Here is a 20,716-nt window from a genome sequence, read left to right as displayed (position 1 = left end):
CTGATGTTGATCTTGGGCTGGCCCTTTCTCTTTGAGTGATGAAGTTTCTTTGGTGTCAGTTTCACCCTTGTGACAACCAAGGAGTGATCGGTGTCGCAATCAGTGCTTTGATAGGACCTGGTGTTACAAACATTGTTAAGAGAATCTCGCTTTGTGATGATCATGTCCAGCTGATGCCAGTGTTTTGACCTTGGATGCCTCCATGACACCTTGTGACATGCCTTGTTCTGAAAGTAGGTGTTTGTCACGCATAGATTGCGATAGCAGCAGAGTTCAAGAAGCCTCTGACCACCTATATATATATATATATATATATATATATATATATATATATATATATATATTATATATATATATATATATATATAGGGTTCAAACCCCTAACTCTCCAATTGTTGAAAGAGTGCTTGTATTATTTAGTTTTCTTTCTCTATTTCACATAATTTAGATACAACTAAATTGACATCACCCAGCTCTTTGTTATTGTTTTTTTCACCAGCCATTTTTTATTAGTAGTTCTCACTAAATTGTATCAATCAGACTATAAACGTTTAAGGTTACACATAGCTTTGTGTGTTGGTACATTATATCTGGCTGGCGAATTGTTGTGAGTAAAATAAACGCACAGCATCACTAGCCTAGCCTAAGTTCTATTATGATTAACGATGTTGCTTTCATGTCAACAAATAAGGAACATTTAGGATCATAATAATAATATTAATAATAATAATAATTATTATTATTATTATTATTATTATTATTATTATTATTATTATTATTATTATTATTATTATTATTATTTATTATTATTATTATTATTATAATAATAATTATAATAATAATAATAATAATAATAATAATAATAATAATAATAATAATAATAATAATAATAATAATAATAATTGCCCTATGATGATAATAATAGACACTGGACAGTTTTAAGTGGTTTGTCTCTTAAGCGAGAACAGCAGTATTTTGCTATTTGTTTCTATTAGAAAGCACTCCTCTCATAGTTAACTGGACGAATGAGATAAGTGGCAAATAATCTCTTATGCCAAAAGCAGCTGTATTGTATGTGTTATGTTTTATCCTGCTAATAATACTAATACATACAATATATTGGGACTTCAACAAGAGACACATGACCAGGTTTTATGGATTGTTATTGATGCTAAAACGTAATCAAGACTTCTTGCCTTGCCCTTGTTTGTTATATTTTTAGATCATGTGTTTTCTATCCTGGTCTCTGAATCAAGTCATAATATTATATATTTAGTATTAGATGGACACGATTTTTTAAAGATACACATTTATTTAAGTCAGTTTTGCCATGCTTAATGCGCTTCACATCACTTCATTTATTTCCACAACAGATTGTTTGGAACTAAATTTCCATTTCATACAGTGCATGTCACCTGAGAGAGAGAGAGACATTTTATTTTCCACCAGGGTTCTTACAATATTCACCTTTGTTAGGCATTCATCCATTAAGTGCGATTGTTTTTAGCGCAGGACATGAAATTTATTGGCCCTGGGCAGTCAATGGCATTTCAGTTCTCATTTTGGGACTTGGTTTGTTTACTATATGAGTCACAGCTTTACTTGTTCAAAAAGGAAAGATCTGGAGAGGTTGATAATGAATACATAACAACTACAACAATAATAACATCATGATGATGATGATGATGAAATTAATATAACAATACAATAATAATGACGAGCAGCTGATGCTGATATTGACAAAAATTTAGAGAAAGAAAATAATAATAACGGCGACAATGGTGATGATGATAATATGTAATAGTGAATAGCACAACTCCACCACCAAGTATAATAATAATGATAATAGTAACATTCATGATAATATGTGATTTGACAGATATTAGATATTTTATTCATTGTATTTCTGCTTGCATTGTAGTAACATATATGAGTATCTTGAATATTACTCTTCAGAATGCAGCTGTACACTACAATAGTTTGTATGTTAGCAACATCTGTAGCAAACAGTTACAATTTTGTCAAATCTAGAAATGAATAATAAAGGATATTTTGGAAAGTGGTTATTTTTCAGGGGTTTTAAAATTATTATTTCATTAATTTTAAAAATTTTAATTTTGATCGTGAGATGGGGGAAAAAAAAAACACAAAAAACCTTGTTTATTCTAAGAGCTGATAGTCAACTGAAAGCTTGTAGAGAAATGAATGACTTTATATACACATGTGATTCCGACATCCATATTATTGCTTTTCCAGTCATCTTTATAAATTATCAATTGTTGCTGTTTTTAGTTTCTGCAATTTTATTTCTATTTACAAATATTAATAATAAGACATGCAATAACAATAAGAAGTTATTCCAGAGGGAAAGGCTAGAGAAATGTCTTCAATAATATCTTAACTTGAACCCTTCAATCTGTGTAATACGAGGTAACTTGTTGCAGAAGCTTCTTGGGTCCTGCTTTCTTTTCTTTCCAAAAGTCAAAATTTAGTTGAATGAGATCATCTATCTATATTTAATCGTTTGTATAGTTAAAAAATAATATTCAGGTATATATAGATCCCTTCAGTCAAAATCAGACTTATATATTATTGTTCAAGATGGTCATGATGACAATGATGATGATTTAAATTATGGTTATATCTTATGAAAAACGATAATGATAACTATAATATAAAGATAAACAACGTATTAAAGATGATACTCAAGTGTTAATAATATTTGATAACAATCTCGAGGACCACATAAAACAAAAAAGGTTAAAGCAATTCAGTAAACGAAGGCTTTAACTGTGATTTTCTAAGACACCATGGGTAATGAATTGGCATCCACTTGGGATTTCAAAATCCTGTCATATTAAGTCCTAAATCTATTTCATCAACAAATCAAAAATAAAATCTTGAAAAATAGCAGTAGGTTTTTTAAAATGATGTATAAGTAATTTTCATTAAAAAATTATTTTTTTTGTCTTGCACTATGAATAAGTATTAAGAGATTTTGCTGGTATTTAGCTTTCAGTTATGTTTTTTTTTTTCCGGTCATATTTCTATTTTTTTAACAACTTTTTAAAAATTTTTTTCCCAGGGTTGGAACAAGAGTGTATCAGAATCTCTTTTGTGGAACTGAATTCTGCAATTGGCTGATCAAGGCAGGGCTTGCCAAGGACAAAGAGGCAGCCATTGGCTATGGCCGCCACTTACTGCTGGGCCGGGTGATTGCCCATGTGCTTGGTCAGCATCATTTCCAGGATGCTCCATATTACTATCGTTTCATTGACCAGAGGGTGGACAATGATTGTTGAAACTGGGCTTTCCACTTTCATGACTTCATTTTAAAGTGTTAATTTGGTTTTATTTGGTTTATAAACAATTTTTTCAACCGTTGTGTCAAACACACTTTATAAGATCAGAAATATAAAGTCAAGCTATGGTGCATGGCAGGTCAGACGGGACATATTTTGATGTCAGTCCAGTTGTTTTTATTTTGTTGTTTTTTTTTTTTTTTTCTTGCTAACCTAACAGAGAAAACAAAGACGATTAAGAAATTGAAACAGCTGATTTTGCTATAATTTTATTTTATATTTTCTAACAATAATGTTTTAAAACTATTACTCACAAAACTGCCACATAATGACGATTGGTGGTCAATTATCAAATTCATCAGAAGTGAAAATGTTATGATGTCCACTAGCTTTTACTATTTAAAACATTTTGAGAAAGAGGCAGGAGTTTTTCTTGTATTGGAGTTGAGACTGTGAAATGTCCTCGTTTAAAGTTAACACATTCTTCTTTGTTTAAACCAACCAACTCAAAGAAATAATTATTGTCAATGTGCACACTTCATTTAAAATCAACACATGTTATCAGTCCAATAGTATTTCCCCACAACAATGGGTGTTTCCAAATTTGCTTAAAGCCAAAAATATTTTGCAGTCCTCAATTTTTTGGGTCTTTTTCTGTTTTTTTTTTTTTTGGGGGTGGGGGGGGGGGGTTCCGTTTTTTTCTCAGCAGACTGCATTATATATATTTTTCGTTTTTCCTTTGTTATCAAACAATGAATGTTAATGTTTGGTAACCATGTAAGACAGGTATTAATTTATTCTGCTGATCAGTAGTTGGATTGTTTTGATTTATTGACTCTTATATTAAGAGTTGTTAAAGTGATAACTTAGCTGATCTAATAATCTGTTAAACGTAAAAAAGTGTTGAAAAATAAATGAATGTGACTAATTTTTTTTTTAAAGAATAAAATACTTAACAAATGTTAAGTCTGTATCTGTATCTGTATCTGTATGATTGGCACTGAAGAAACCAATGGTCTGGTTGTATTTCAGCGGCATCCTCATTGGGCGCGGGCCCATGTCAGTTGGGCCTTGAAATCGGTGCCATGATGACCAGGTCATCCAGCCCATTCCACTCCGAGATAGTTCTAATGAAGAAATAATTTCTGTAGTTTTGTGTTCTTGTCTGTGGGATTTTGAAGCAGTTCGAATTGTTTGTGGCGTATCTCTCAATGTCACACTCATTTTTGTTCAATACATTTTATTTGTTGATTTTAAAATTTGATGTGATCAAAGTGATTATTTTATTTGATGTCATTCACTCAGACATACTAAGACCATTTTCTCCAGTGGTTTTTTTTCTCATTGAATGATTCTATGAGTTGAAAATTTGGAGAAGCCTAAAGTTTACATTTTGCCAAATTGCATTGCCATGGATTTTCAATTGTTTTGGAGGACAAAAAATGCCAATGTATAACAAACATATTATTCTATTTGTTATATCTTAATTTTATTGATATTTATAGAGAATGCTTGTGAGGTTTATTTTTCTGTCTGTGAATATTTATACAGGTATGAATGAAAACACCAATTGATTAATTTCATAGGAGTCCAGAATCGGACAGCACGATTGATTTTAAGCCTTCGATATTGCAACAGGACACATTCGGCAGACATGATTTATGCTCTACATAGGGCTACTGGTCAGGGAAAGCATCAACTATAAGTTATCTCTTCTGACTTACAACACTCTGAACTCTCGCTCTCCACCGCACATTGTTGGGTCAGTTTTAACCCCTCAAGGTTATTATTTTTATTATTATAATTATTAATATTATTATTGTTATTATTATTATTATTATTATTATTATTATTATTATTATTATTATTATTATTATTATTTTTATTATTATTATTATTATTATTATTATTATTATTATTATTATTATTATCATTATTATTACTGTTATTATTATTATTATTATTATTATTATTATTATTATTATTATTATTATTATTATTGTTATTATTATTATTATTATTATTATTATTATTATTATTATTATTATTATTACCTCAAGCGTTTCTTTTTTCAGTGACTAGACTTGTGCCAAGGAAATGAATTTGTGCAAAAGAAGTAAGGATTTGTTTTGGAACCGATTTTATTAGATCAATTTTCAAATGATTCTTTTGATGTTATGACAACACAATGTTTGTAAGTATTATTGATGAGATGATTTGTTGTTGATTTTACAAGATTTTAATAGCATTCCCTTATTATTATCATTACATATCCTCCTTGACTTGAAAATAAAGCCCATCCCTTTATATGATATCAACATTTCTTTGATGTGGATGGACTAATGAAAATGGTCCCCGCAATTCTTTCTTATCTTGTAATGTTTCTTGGAATATTAGCTTGCTTATCTAATTTAAAGTATTCTTACATTATCATTATTATTATTATTATTATTATTATTATTATTATTATTATTATTATTATTATTATTATTATTATTATTATTATTATCATCGTTATCATCTTCATTACTAATAAAAACGCATTCCATTACCTGAAATCATTATCTTTTTAAGTGAGGGCACACTGTCTTTTAAATTACATCGGCATACAAGAGTTCAAATTTTTAGGCTTAGTGCTGAGACGTTCAATTGCTTTCTCCTTTATATTATTATCATCATCATCATCATCATCATTATTGTTATTATTAACAAAAACGACAATAAAAACATTAACAATCAAAAACGATTTCCACCCATCTTAAAATACAACGTGATTATTTGACACAAATATATGAACGTTGACATAAAATTTGTTGGATGCATATCAAACTGATCATACAAAATGATCAATATTTTTCTCAGTTAAAACTCAACACATAAGTACCTCAGTTTCCTGATTTGTTCCGTGCTCATGACAAAAGCTTTATCATTCTTTTAATATTCTGTTTATATATCTAATATCACATATCTTTTTACCTTCAGGATATTGAGGTATGAATGAAACATTAAGATTAAGATAGTACATTTATAAGCTTGTTGATCCCTTAATATTTTTTACTTTTCTTTTCTTTTTTTAAATATTGTGTTCTTGATCTCGTTATAGGGTTCTCATATATTATGCGCCAATATTGCCATTTAAGAAATATTTATTTCATTTTAATTTTAATGTCTTTTTGTTTTTGGAGTTTTCTTTTATTTATTAAATGCTATATTCCTTTATACTTTTCTTTAATAAAATATGCGCCAGTAAAATACCAACTTTTTATTGTTGAATGAAGGAATAACTCTTTTAAAATAATTTTTGTGAACTTTTAAAACATGAATATACTGACTGCTTAGAAATAACAATTGCAGCACTGTCAATTGAGAATGGACAATTTATCATTAAATGAATTAAATGGAATAACATTACTTATTTCATGATCTGTTTCAACTTTAAAAAGAAAAATGTTTTTCCTCATCTTTGTTAAGATTGAAAGATACGAATGAAGATAGTTTGTTATAAGGAAATGTCAAACTCATACAAAGATTACAATGAATAAAGGCATTGTTATATTTGGTTACTTTGGTTATTTTAAGGTGTTGGAAGATTTTTAGAATGTAATTTTATGCCATAGGTTTGATTCGTTATTTTTTATTGGATTTGGCATTCTTGACTATTTCATTGTATTATTCAATAATTAATTATAATATTTTATTTGTTATTTTTATGTGACCAGTGTCTGTTTTTCTCGGCAATGGTTCTTCACAGGGTATTTTGTATATGAATCTGTGAGCTGATGTATGATATTTACTCAGTTTTAGTTTCTCTCTGTTTTTAAATAAATAACAATGTGAAATTGGATGTAAGCTTCAATTTAATAAACGAAAACAGAGAATGTGGACGTTTCTGATTTCCCCTTTATCAACAAAATAGGATGAATGAAATCCTGCAGACGAATGATATAATATGTGATAGTGGCGTTGTTAAGGTGAATAAGACTGAATAAGACTGGCAAGATTGAAAGATACGAATGAGGATAGTTTGTTATAAGGAGATGTCAAACTCATACAATGTTTAAAGGCATTGTTATATATGGTTACTTTGGTTATGTTTGGGTGTTAGAAGTTTTTTAGAATGTAATTTTATGCCATAGTTTTGATTCGTTATTTATTATTAGATTTGGCATACTTGACTTTTTCATTGTATTGCAATTAATCTAGCCCCTTCCCCCTCCTTCTTTTTCAATAATTAATTATTATTTTATTTTTTATTTTATTGTGACCAATGTCTATTTTTCTCGGCAATGGTTCTTCACAGGGTATTCTTTGAGCCGGTGTATGATATTTATTGTTTTAGTTTCCCTCTGTTTTTAATTAAAAATTAACCTCTCATATCTGTGATTGATATTAAGGAATGTCCTTGTCCAAATTTGTTTAGTTAAATGCTTGTGGGTCTTGTTTTTTTTGTTTTTTTTTGTGCATGTTTGTTTCATTTGCTTGATATTATTAATGTATGTCATTAAAAAAAAAAAATACTGATCACTCTTAAACTTTTTTTTTAATTGAAATTTTATTTGTAACATTACAATTCAGTCAAATTTCAAAAGTTTTGATCTTATATTAGTTGTTTGGTTTCTTTTTTGGTTTTTTTTTTTTGTTGTTGATCTCATGAACAAATGTTTTCATTTTGGCAATTATTATTAAAAGTGCTCCCCTTGTCATATTGCCATGAAATTTCTGTGTAACATACTCTATGTATATATGCTAATATGTTTATAATACCATGACTTATTTTACTATGTCATAATAAGAATAAGAATAATGGATGGCATTTATAATATTAAGCTAATCCCCACAGACAGCAGCTGGGTGGGGTTCCTGACCTCCCATAGTGGACAGGGAGGTACTTACTACGTCTTCTATCCCCCTATATCTGTTTTTCAACTTGCTTTCTGTCTTTGTCTTGGAATGAGATTACATGGTTTTGTCCTGGTCCTGACCAGATGCCCTGACTGAAAGGGAAACAGTCAAATGTATAGTTTTGGGAGATGATATTTTTTTTCCTTGTAAATCATCTCTCTGTTATGCACTGTATTATGTTTTCTTTATATTATATATGATTTGTAAAACATTTGAGTGTGTTCCTCTTTATGGGGACCTGTGCTTGTATCTGGATGGGACTTATAGTGATCTCAAACTAAGTACTTTGATAGTGTGCTCTTGGAATCTACACCTGTTCCTTATTTGAACTAATTCCCCATTGTCTTACCTTTTCTTGGGTGCTTTAATTGTAATTCTAGAACTTTTTACTATCCCATTTTCTTCCTTTTTACTGGCGCTGATATGTTGCAAGTGCCGTAAAACCCTTAAAAACAAACAAACAAACAGACAGCAGACTCTAGGCACTATCATTGATAACATTGTGGCAACTCAGCACAATTAGGCTGTGAAAATGGTTTTAGTCTTTGTTTGAATCCTTCGGAGTTTGTCGTCTTTTTTACTTTTAGATTGCGCTGTCAATTTTTCCAGGTTGTTGGTTCTCTCATTATTTTCAGGCGAATCCGATGGACAGTGTTGTGTCGCCTATTACTATCATGGCATCCCTAATTCCATCTGTTTTGTTAGTAACTGAATGAGCATTTAAAAATCCAAATATTCCATTGCTTTTTTCGTAGTCCTCAGTATTTTATATTTAGGAATCATTGTAAGGACATGTGGTGGCCTATTTGCAACCAGTATTTATAATGTGCTCTATTGTTTATTATTAGTCTCAACTGGTGCGTGCACATTTGCTGTTTTCCTGACTACTACGATGAGACATCGGAAGCTTATACATTGACTTAGCTTTCATCTTGTACTACACAATTATATAAAATATGGATTTTCTTTAAAAAGTAAATTTGATATTTAATTCAAGACAAAAAATATAATCTCCCAAAACTTTTGACTTGTTTCCCTCACAGCCAGGGCATCAGACAAGGGTCAAGATAAAACCACGTGATCTCATGATATTTTTTGTCTTGTAAAACATCTCTCTGTTATGCACTAGTGCGGGGCGGTCCTTGGCAAGCTTAAGGACCACGGTCCTACGGTCCCTGGGAAATGAAGACCGCAAGGACCGGTCCTTTTCGACATTGAACATTCCTGAGAGACTGTTGGAAATTCGAACCGGTTTGACCTTTGAGACCGTGGGATCGTTCATTCTTGAACCGTTAAAGACCGCTACACGATGAAAACCGTGGTCTACAGGAGTAAAACACACGGAGTAGTCACACTCATTTCAAATTGTAACCTAATTAGAGAAGAGGGGTGATGCCTTCTTTATTTGCTCACCGTACTTCATTGTTACTTCGATAATTTAATAAAATTTGAAATTTATCCCAATTAACGGAGATAATGGCATCGCCCAAGGCGTTGATCGAGTTGTTCGTGGCGTTGATACACACACGCAACTCCTACCCCCCCCCCCCACACACACACACACATTAGAGGGCAGCGAGCATTGAAGAGTAAGAGAGAGCGTGAAGTTATAATAAGAGGGGGTGGATGAGGTAATAAGAGGGGTCGATGGTGACTTTTCGCCAGATCTAACAAACTCAGCTACCCATTCATTGCTGAGTAGACAGGGATTCAGAAAAAAATCGACTGCACCTGGGATCGATCTCTGGCCCTTTGCGTATAAAGAGAGTGCTCTATCAACTGAGCTATCGGGGTCCCCAAATATTCTATTGGACTTTTTTAAAATTCAGACGTTATAACTGGGTTTTTTGGAAGGAAGAAACTAATGAAACTCATATTATTTGATTAGTAAAAACACCAAACGAAATTTTAATATTATTGTATTATTTTAAATGACAACACTGCGATAGAAAGGAGTGGTGACAAGAGATGGACAAAAGAAAACAAAAAATCGGATTTGCTACTTGCTAGGTTCGACACACACACACACACACACACACACACACAAACACACACATCTTTAGTAGTCACATACATTTCAAACAATAACCCATTAGAGAAGAGGGGTCATGCCTTCACCATAGATCATTGTCATTGCGATCATTATGGTGTAGTAAATTTTGAAATTTACCCCGTATAATGGAATCGTCCAAGGCGTGCGCCTCCTGTTCCCCCCATCTCACACACGAAAGGGCGGTTTGCGGAGTGGAGGTTGGTGGTCGTCTGCCTGTATGGTCGTCTGTGTCGTTTAGTGTATGGCAAAGGGGGGTGGGTGCGATTAATTAAGTGGGATGGGTGGTGATTGGTGGAAGATAGGCAACCGAAGCAACGAATCGCTGGGGAAGTAGTAGGCTATGGCGCGAGACCGTAGGACCGTGGTCCTTGCAAGGACCGCCCCGCACTAGTTGAAAGGTGATAAGAAGTGAGGACCGCCGCCGGTCTTCCCCTATGGGACCGGTCTTCGGTTCACAGCTAAAAGACCGTGGGACCGCGGTCTAGACCGGTCTTCAGCGCGGCACTATTATACACCGTATTATTTTCTGTTTTACATATATATATATATATATATATATATATATATATATATATATATATATATATATATATATATATATATATATAATTTGTAAAAAAGAATTTGAGTGCATTCCTCTTTGTTGGGGTCTGTGCTTGTGGCAGGATAGAACATTACACTGAGAGTGTGCTTTTGGAATCCACAGCTGTTCCCGATTTGAACAATTCCCCTTTGACTTTCTCTTTTCGGGTGCTTTAATTGTAATTCTAAAACTTTTGACTATCCCATTTTTTCCCTTGTTATTGGCGCTTTATGACCTTACTGTGTTGCAAGCACCTTAAAACCTTTAAAAACAAACAGCATCTACGATTTGAAGGAGCACTTCTAATTGAAAGTGAAAATTATGTGAACAAAAAATAAGTCAAATTTACTCACTTTTGAAATGCTTAAAGTTTTGTTTTGATCTTTTTTCTTTTCTTGTTTTTTAAAACTGTATGTTAATTTTTTAAATGATATTATTGTCATAATTAATGTAAATTTTATAGGTTATCTCCCAAAAAATAATATTATAGTCATAATGTAAATTCTATAGGTAGTCTCCATATTTTTCCTTTGGAGAATAATCCACAGTGTATATCAAGGTTTGATATTTCTCACCATTTGGATTTCTGGGGATAAGAAATTTACTCAAGATAGTAATGCGTTTGTTGCACTGAGAAAGTTTCCTTGCAGCATCTATGAAATACAAAGTTTATTGTTTACATTTATTTCCTCGTGTTAGAATTAGAACGTTTAATTGAAAATCCCAAAACTAGGTACGGAAAACCCAAATTTAGATTATATAATTGTTGTCTTTAAGTTGCATTCAACAGGTAGAACTTTTTTTCCTGATTAAAATGGTATAAAAATTATTAAAATTGGTTAAAAATTAAAAAAGATATGTTATTTCGAAATTTGTAGAAAATCGACAAAATTTGTCCTTCTTTGAAAGCAACCTTTTGTCCGTTTTCAAAATGCCGTATTTTCTTAAATATTCAAACCAGACCTCTGTAACTTTCTAACAATACACATCTTTTTATAAACAATATGTGTATTTTTTTTCTGAGCTCAACTCTAAGTAAAATAGAAATAATTTGCCCCTAAAGTAGCTGACAAAGCCAAAATTGTCAATTTCAACGCAAAGTTACGAAATATCAGCGAATGTGCCCTTTGCCTGAGCCGGCATATGAGTGAAGTGAATACGGCAAATGTTGTAGTTGTAGTTTCGTTTTCAGTTGGCTGGTGAACGCAAAGCTATTAATCTTGCTTTCGTATACATCATTTTAAAGCTGAGATTTTAAACTTTCTTTTGATACCAGAATCGTCCAAATTTTCAAATTTTTCTCAATTTTTTTATCAATTTAAAGTTTTTAACTTGAAACTTCAACCTTTGAAAAAAATCATAAAAATGCGAATCTGGTATCGAATGAAAGCTTGTTCAATTTTCTTTCGGATGCAGCCATTGACGTTACTATTAATAGCGCTGACGCGACCAGCCGAGCGGAGAGAAAAGACAACCGTCAGTTACGGTGATCGAGTAGCGGAGCGCCGGTTCCAAAATCGAAGTTTACTCCTCTTCTTCAACTCAAAGCCATGAAATAACGGCAAATCATATGAAAAAAGCATGAACGTTTTTTTAAAGATGAAGATTTGAGATTTAATTTGATACCAAAAACGTTTTATTTGACGGACTGAAAATGAGAAAAAGAGAGAGACGATTTGAGTTAAAATTCTCGGTTTGCCAATAAAGCCATGACTCGATAAGAGGGTTTGCCATACCTACCAAAACTTGTTGATTTTGTTGTTTTAGTCCCAACTTTTTTTTAAAATGAACCTCTAGTCAGTGATGATATTTCTGGAAGCACAGTCAGCTGAGAAAGGCACTTCTGGCTGTGCTGCTTTGTTGTTTGACTCGGTGGACATTATCGTTTTAAAATGAAAGTTACATATGATAATTATTTAAAGGGCATCATTTATTTCCTCTTTATTTGTTGTTTCCTTCTATGTCATTTCTGCCCCTGTCTTGAAATGAAACATGGTTTCGACCAGATCCTGGCTGGGATCCTTCACAGTGAAGAAGATAGTCAGATGTGAAGGTGTTTTGACCGAGTGGAAGATCTATTCTCTTTTTACTTTCCCATTCTATTTATTTTTTTTATTGGGACTGAAATGACCGTTATACTTCAACAAAACAAACATATGAAACGGTTTATTATTGTAATTTGTTGTCTTTTTTTTTACGGTACATGAAAAAGTGTCATTTTGTGTATGACATTCCCATTCTACAGGATATGAATATTTTTATGTATTAATTATTTGAAATCAGTTTAAACAGCAACGATACTTTTTTTTTATTTAGAGCTATGAGACCCTTAGGAACTTGGTTTTGTTTTAGTTTGCATATTAACAACGATTAATTAATAACAGTTGCTTATTCTAAATTTTATAATAAATCCAGATACTCAGTGACAGTTAGAAGCAAATATTTGTGCAATAAGAGGTACATACCAAAATTAAACTGCCACATGCTGAAATCGAAAAGAAATTAGCAAAGTTGTTTCAATACCTGCCTCCCTCCTCCACTAGGGAAGTTCCCAGGGCCACAACAAATTCTTATAATTTCAGTTTGTCACAGGCTACTTCTCAGATTATACATTGTATTTGTATGACCAATGCCTAAATGCCTGTATCTGGCAGAAGAGTGGTTTCGGCCCCGAAACATTCCCTTTTGATTATCTGTCTTTCATATATGCTATCCCCCATATTGATACTAATTATGGTTTTAAGGAAATTTATTGGGTGATCTATTATCTATTACAATTTGTGTTAGATTGTACCATGATATGTAGAAATATATTTTGAAATGATTGCTAAGAAATCAATGGAATAAATAAAAATATGAAAACATAGGAATTATATTTGTCAGTTCTTGTATTGTTAGTCATTTTTTGTTTGTTTTTTGGTTGGTTCTTGATTCGTTATTTCCTTAAAAATGAAACTGAAGGGGAAAAAATCATGAGTGATGTAGTAACATAGCACAGTCCAGTTTCTCTTTTCCAGAATGCAGTTATCCAGACCCTGCAAAAAGTTTATATACTCTATTGTGTTCTGGAACTTCCCAATCACATTTCCAATATATCGGAGCTTCTACTGGATTTAGCAAAGCCTTTGATAAAGTACACCACCAAGCCTCTTGAACAACCTTGATCATTGTGGGATCTCAAAAACCACATACGTTTGGATTAAATCATTTCTTTCAATACCATCCCAGGGTCAGGATTGAAAACAAAATGTCATCATCACTTTCAGTTGTCAGGTGTACCTCAAGAATGAGTTTTAGGCCCACTTCTTTTTTTTAAATATACATTATTGGTATGCCGAGTAAAGTGTCAAAAGGATTAAAATTTCGACTTTTTGCGAATGATAGCCTTCTTTATAGTGAAATTCAAAGATCAAAAGATTGCAATATGCTACAAGAATACCTGGACAGGCTACAACCGTGGGGAAAAGAATGGAAAATGGATTTCCACCTGAAGAAATGCCAATCAATTCGTATCACAAACAAAAAGAAAATAGTAAGTTTAGAATATTATATAGACACATGAAGAAAAGTTGGAGACAATGCAAAAAGCAGAATATCTTGGACTAATTCTTCACAGCATAATGCCTTGGCAGCACCATATCGATAAAAGTTAGTAAAAAGGCCAATGGAAAATTTGGATTCTTACAAAGAAATGTACAAAGTTGTCCAAGGAGTATCAGAGAAACCTGCTACTGCTATACTATTAAGTCTTTGTACTGCCAATTTTTGACATCTGGGACCTTAATAGTAAAAAACAGGTGGAACAGCTAAAGAAAGTTCAAAACAGAGCGTGCAGATTTGTAACAACTACAAGACTGAAAGCGTCAATAAAATGCACAAGAGCCTTAACAGGTCACCATTACATGAAAGACGCACAATCCAAACAGTCGGGTACAATGCAGTTCTACTTATCTATTCGATCGTCCTGCTTGTCTCTATCCTGATATCCATGAATAAAGAACACCACAGCACATATAATAAAATAAAATAAAACAACCGCTGTACGCGGTATTGTCTAATCCAAAAAAACTCAAGAAAAACTGTCTCTCCCTCCTCGTGTATCGCTTTATATAGCTATGGTTCAAATCCCCTAATTGGGTGGTCGAGGAGTTCAGATAAACAAGCAACCCGACGAGGGTTTGGTCAACTCCTGACTCATTCAAGTTATGGCCTAGCAACCAGTGCGCTTGCAACACATTTAGGTCATATCAGTGCCAATAAAAAGGAAGAAAATGGGAAAGTAAAAATTTCTAGAATTACAATTAAAGGGCCCAAGAAAAAGTAAGACAAAAGGGAAATTAGTTCAAATAGGGAACAGATGTAGATTCCAATAGCAGACTATCAGTGTACTCAGTTTGAGATCACCTAAATATCTCATCCTGACACAAGCTCAGGCCCCCACTAAGAGGAACACACTCAAATATTTACAAATCATATATATATAATTTTTTTTTTTTTATTTTAAATTTATTTTTCTTTTTTTTCCCCTTCCGCCACATCATATCATCGCCTCGGAATATAGATAATTCGCCAAACAAGATTCTGATATCAAAGACGGAAAGCATGGAAAACAGATATAGGGGGATAGAAGATACAGTAAGTGCATTATGGGAGGTCAGAAACCCCACCCAGAAGCTAGTTGTGGTGACAGCTTATGGTCAGAGAGCTCAGTATAATATATTAAGGGCGTTTACGTGATCAATGTTACACTTCTGTAAGCTGTTTACATAACTAGAACAGTAAACTGTATTACACATTAACACAAGTCTTAAAAGTCTGGCATCAAATATTATCTCCGACAGGCTGATGCACAAACTGATTATTGGAAAAAGTAAAAAAGTGTGTGCACTGATAATCGATGAGGGGACAATTAACTTAATGTGCAGAGGCCCCTGGTACTTCTGGTGGGACATGGTATGCAGTTAGCAAGGGAACGTCTCTGATACTGTTGTAATCTTAAACATTGCCAAATCAAGGAATATGCTGTATTAAAAAAAAAACGAAATTCATAACAAAACAAAATGTAATTTGTATATTGTAATATGCATTTTATTTATAAAACTTGAGATGCAAATGTTGCATGAAAATCAGCTTTATTATTTATAATTTCTTATATGAGATACTGGTTTTCTAGCAACAGAGTTTACATACTGTAATTACTTCAGCTCAGAGAAGAATAGAGACGGAGGTGGAATACTGGAATTCAGAGAAAAGAAATGGAATAGAATTTGAATAAAGATATAGTAGAAAGAAAGATAAAGATACATTATATTTGGTATGTATAACTTTCGTCAATAGTGCATAACATTTCTTTAAAATAAGCATTCCACAGTATAAAAAAGGTATATGAATTCCCCATGCACACATATACAACTTCAGTTGTATTTGACGCCGTAATAACATTTGGTAATTTAGTAGACACTGCAAAGAATGCATATTTTACATCAATTACCCATCACAAGGTATGATGTAAAGAACAAAACTAGCAAATAACTCGGAGAAATTCAATACTTCTCAATCGGAAATCAACTTGTGGCATTTTCCTGATTTTGTTTCTTTGATGAACGCTATTGCTGCAGCCTTTTATTTCTAAAAAAATAATGAATAATACAGCATGGCCAGATTCAAATTCATCATTCTCATTTGGAAGCTTGAATAAACTTTATAATTTTATTTTATCTATTTATTTTATTTTTTTTTAGAGGATTTTAAAGAATGAAATTTAAAATTTCCTGAAGTGCAATATACAAAATAAAATGTACTAAGAATGGGCTAACATTTCGATAAGATCCTAACTGATAACTCTACATTCAAAGAATTGATTCCAGAGTGAGGAGACATACGTACCACAGCTTACAAAGATTACAGATTCACTTTGGTTCTTTTTGGTTTTTACTGATTTTGTTTCCATTTAGTACAAATCATCTCAAATTAATCAAATGAATTTCATTTGTCCGAAAGTTTGACTTCATCGTACCGTATGTTGTTATACAAATTTCAGGTTTGATTTTTGACTTGATGTAACTCCCAAACCAAAGCTTTTCACTCCCGTCTTCTATAAACTTAAGCACATCGTATTGTCAACCTAAACAGTAAAATCCTGTCATATGTCTCACTGGAAACAATCTTTTCATTTATTTCATGTTCAAATCCATTGAAATGTGAAGTGAAAACAAAGCATCTTTTGCATTTGAAGCATTTGTTTCAACATGGAAATTGTAGCATGAAGTAAGTATGTAGGTCTTTACACTGATTTGGTTCATATCACTGTCACTGTCCCTTTCTTTAAAAATGAAAAACCATCTTTTTTTTTTTTTAAATAAGCGATTGATTGAATTGATATTTATTATTTATCATCTCAGCTTTATAAATTTCTCAGAGGTTAAGGCAAAAATCATTAAATCATTTCTTTTATTTCTTATCTCTTTTAAGTTCACATGAATGAATGAAAAATCAGTTCAATTTTCCATTCATATGAACCTGAGAAGCCATATTTCTGCGATACAGAAATGTAAGGAATACGGCATGAAGCCAATATTTAATGCTCAAAAACTTTTTTTTTAATCTTGAATAACATCTGATGTGAATTGATATCTTAGAGATAATATAGAACTGAGATGATAAAATACCTGGATTCCTTTTCTTTCTCAATAACATTGAGCCACTCCAAGACCATAATCACATTAAAAGCTCTTATAAATTAATTCATAGTAGAAATAATGACATGATGATAATAGCAATCAACCAAATCCTCTTTGTCATCACAAATTATGTACATATAACAAACAGAAGAAAAAAAAAGGTACAGGCATACCAACTTTCCACATACCCGGGAAATCAATTTCACATAATCTACAAATTTGCAGTGGGGAGTCAAAGTCATAATACAAAATTCAACAGGATGATAACAATAATCAACAAGAATAAACCAACCCAACTGGAAGTGACCTTCCAACTATTCGTGGTTTCAATGTAATCAGAAAAAAAATGTATATCAGCATGTGTACAACTCTAAAAACTTTTTCTGGTGAACAAGGGACAATTATTACCTAGCACAGTAAATTAAGTGTAAAATGAAGAATTCTTCATGTTGTTTTGTTTTTAAAGGTTTTACAGCTCTTGCAACACATTTAGGTCATATCAGCCAGTAAAAAGGAAGAAAATGGGATAGTAAAAAGTTTTAGAATTACAATTAAAGCACACAAGAACAAGCAAGACAAAGGGGAATTCGTTCAAATAGGAAACAGATATAGATTCCAAGAGCACATTATACGTGTACTTAGTTTGAGATCACTAAATGTCTCATCCAGACACAAGCACAGGTCTCTGCCAAAAGGAACACACTCAATTGTTTACAAATCATTCATCGGTAAAAGGAAAAATAAATATATCTAGTGCATAACAGAGAGTTGATTTACAAGGAAAAAAAATATCATCTCCCAAAACTAACTATACATTTGACAGTTTCCCTTCCAGGCAGGGTATCCGGACAGAGCCAGAACAAAACTAAGTAATCTCATTCCAAGACAAAGACAGATATAGGGGAGTAGAAGACAAAGTATGTACCTCCCTGCCCACTATGGGAGGTCAGGAACCCCACCCAGAAGAATTCTTCATATTCAGTAACTGTTCCAAGAAATCAAAATACACCAATTTAAGAGAATCTTGAATGTTAAGACTTTCCCCAATAGAATATCGACGTTTTAAAAACGGTCATTTCCAGCTGGACTGGTGGTCTATTAGAAATATTTAACTCTGTGATTTGTCTTTCATTGGTAATAACATTATGATAACAAGGATAAAATTGCACTGATATAAAAATTCAAGACTTTATAATTCAGCACAACTAATTCCTTAGCAGACAACTTACATGCAATAAAATTTGAAATTGGATACCAGATTGGCATGTGATGAGAATAACATACTGCTAATCACAAAAATTCAAATTATTAAAAAGAAAACAGTAAAAAAGCGTTTTTATAGCATCAAATATTTTTGGTTTCTTAATTTCCAACTGAATTTACATTTTCAGTTTAAAAGATTTTTTAATAGTCTAACATTGGAAAGCGATGATTTTCAACACCTACCCCAATACTCGATTAAGACTTTCAAATCAATTCCTCCTGCCTTGAAAATATCATTTTATATCACAAATCTCCATGCAAGTGCTGAGCATTATGTATAACATTAGTTGGAACTTAGGTTTTTATTATTCTCTTGGATACTTCTGTTGTCAATTAAAATAATATTTCTATCGCGCCTAAGCATGCATAGATGTGTGGTTATGTAATTTCAATATTTGAAGGGGTTTGATCTATACTGTGCACAAGTCCAGTTTGGTCATCTCTAGAAGCAACAGACGATATTGATGATGCCAGTGATCTAAAAAGTCAAATTGATGAATCAGTTGATATTTTGTCTATGCCAGATGCAGAAGTTGTAATTGTTGAGCTACAGGAAAAAAACAAAGATCTACAGCATTTTGATGACTCGATTTAAGAACAAAGTAGACTTCTGCATGTTATGGAACTAACCCCTTCAATTTCCATAGAGTTTCAAGAATACATTATCACTATTTACTAAAAATACAAACACACACTTTACATACTTATACTTAATTAAAACCATTAGACTATGAAATGATTTTGAATACAAACACTCTCAAATTATCCGAGTGATTTTTTAAAAAAAAATCTTGCATGTTAAATATGTAAGGTTTCATACAATTCTTTTAAAGGTAAATTACTCCCTTCTAACTCAGTGTTTTCAAAAACATTAAGCAAGCTTGTAATTGAAAAAATAACAAGTCTTACAGATTGCTTCAATTGGAACAATTAAATGCATTGACTAAACAAATGAAAGAGTCTGAAGATAAGTAAGACTTTTCATTTTTCAAAATATTACAATAATTTTATAAATAGAAAATGAAAGGCGATAACAGAAAATGTTTAATTCAGACCGAGACAGACAGTAAATGCAGATGTTGACAAGACAAACAATGAGCCAAATGGATGAAAGCATAAACATTTTTAACCCCCAATTTCAATGTGTTGTATTGAAATTAATTAGGAAGCAATTATTCTTCCAACCATTATTATAAGTGGCAAGATGAGATGAAATGAGAAATCCTCAGAAGGGGATGTGGGTGGGAGAAGATTCTACAAAATGCAGTGTTCTTTAGCAATCCCCATTACAAATTCAAACATTAACCCTTCAGTTGTTTAGCACGAGTCTCTTATTGTGGATGATTTATACCCTTGAGCCATAGTTTAGATTGGACGGCATAAACTTGTCAGTACCTCAGTAACTCTGCCAATGTGCTGCCTTTACAAAGGTATAAATTAACCCAAATGGGTGAGACCAAAGTAAAGCTTTGAAAGAGTAAAACACAGCATCTCTTTACCCTTTTATGATCAATAAAACACATCTTTTTGCAATCATTACCCATACCATTATATCTCTTAGTAAATACTAAATTCCTAATTATTCTCTCTGCTCGTAAACAATTAGTCAGTAATGATTTAATGCTTATTTTTTAAAATTGATTTATAGAATCTAATTATTCTCTCTGCTCGTAAACAATTAGTCAGTAATGATTTAATGCTTATTTTTTAAAATTGATTTATAGAATACTACAGATGATACATAAGAAAATAATATTGAGCAACTGAGTGAAACAGTGAGATTAAGAAGTCATGCACACAATAGACAAAACAGAAGCTTCTCCTTTTGCACAATACAACTTACACCCAATTAGCTTCTTTTTTTTTTTTTGAGACAAAATGAATATTATTATGTTTATTAAACTCATAACATTCTCAGTCCGTGTTTCCTTCA

At 32.1% G+C, this 20,716-nt stretch overlaps 1 protein-coding gene across 8 annotated transcripts in view; it reads left to right on the top strand.

Moving 5' to 3' along the window:
• The window catches only part of LOC144965274 (lysosomal cholesterol signaling protein-like), a 57,759-nt gene extending 53,874 nt beyond the window's left edge, over positions 1-3,885 (top strand). For 3 of the 8 annotated variants that reach the window (XM_078900440.1, XM_078900436.1, XM_078900439.1), the window contains one exon: positions 3,086-3,440. In XM_078900440.1, coding sequence (XP_078756566.1) covers positions 3,086-3,302 — 217 coding nt within the window. In that variant the 3' untranslated portion in view covers positions 3,303-3,440. Of the gene's footprint in view, positions 1-3,085 lie in introns of all 8 variants that reach the window. The other 5 variants (XM_078900442.1, XM_078900443.1, XM_078900441.1 and 2 more) reach the window with 3 other exon arrangements.
• Positions 3,886-20,716: the final 16,831 nt, after the last annotated feature.

Source organism: Berghia stephanieae, chromosome 2, assembly GCF_034508935.2.
Source record: "Berghia stephanieae isolate SIO BIC M18660-M18661 chromosome 2, UCSD_Bste_1.3, whole genome shotgun sequence".
Classification (NCBI taxonomy): Eukaryota; Metazoa; Mollusca; class Gastropoda; order Nudibranchia; family Aeolidiidae; genus Berghia; species Berghia stephanieae.
The sequence above is the reverse complement of the archived record's forward strand: the minus strand, read 5'-3'. Positions and strand labels throughout refer to the sequence as shown.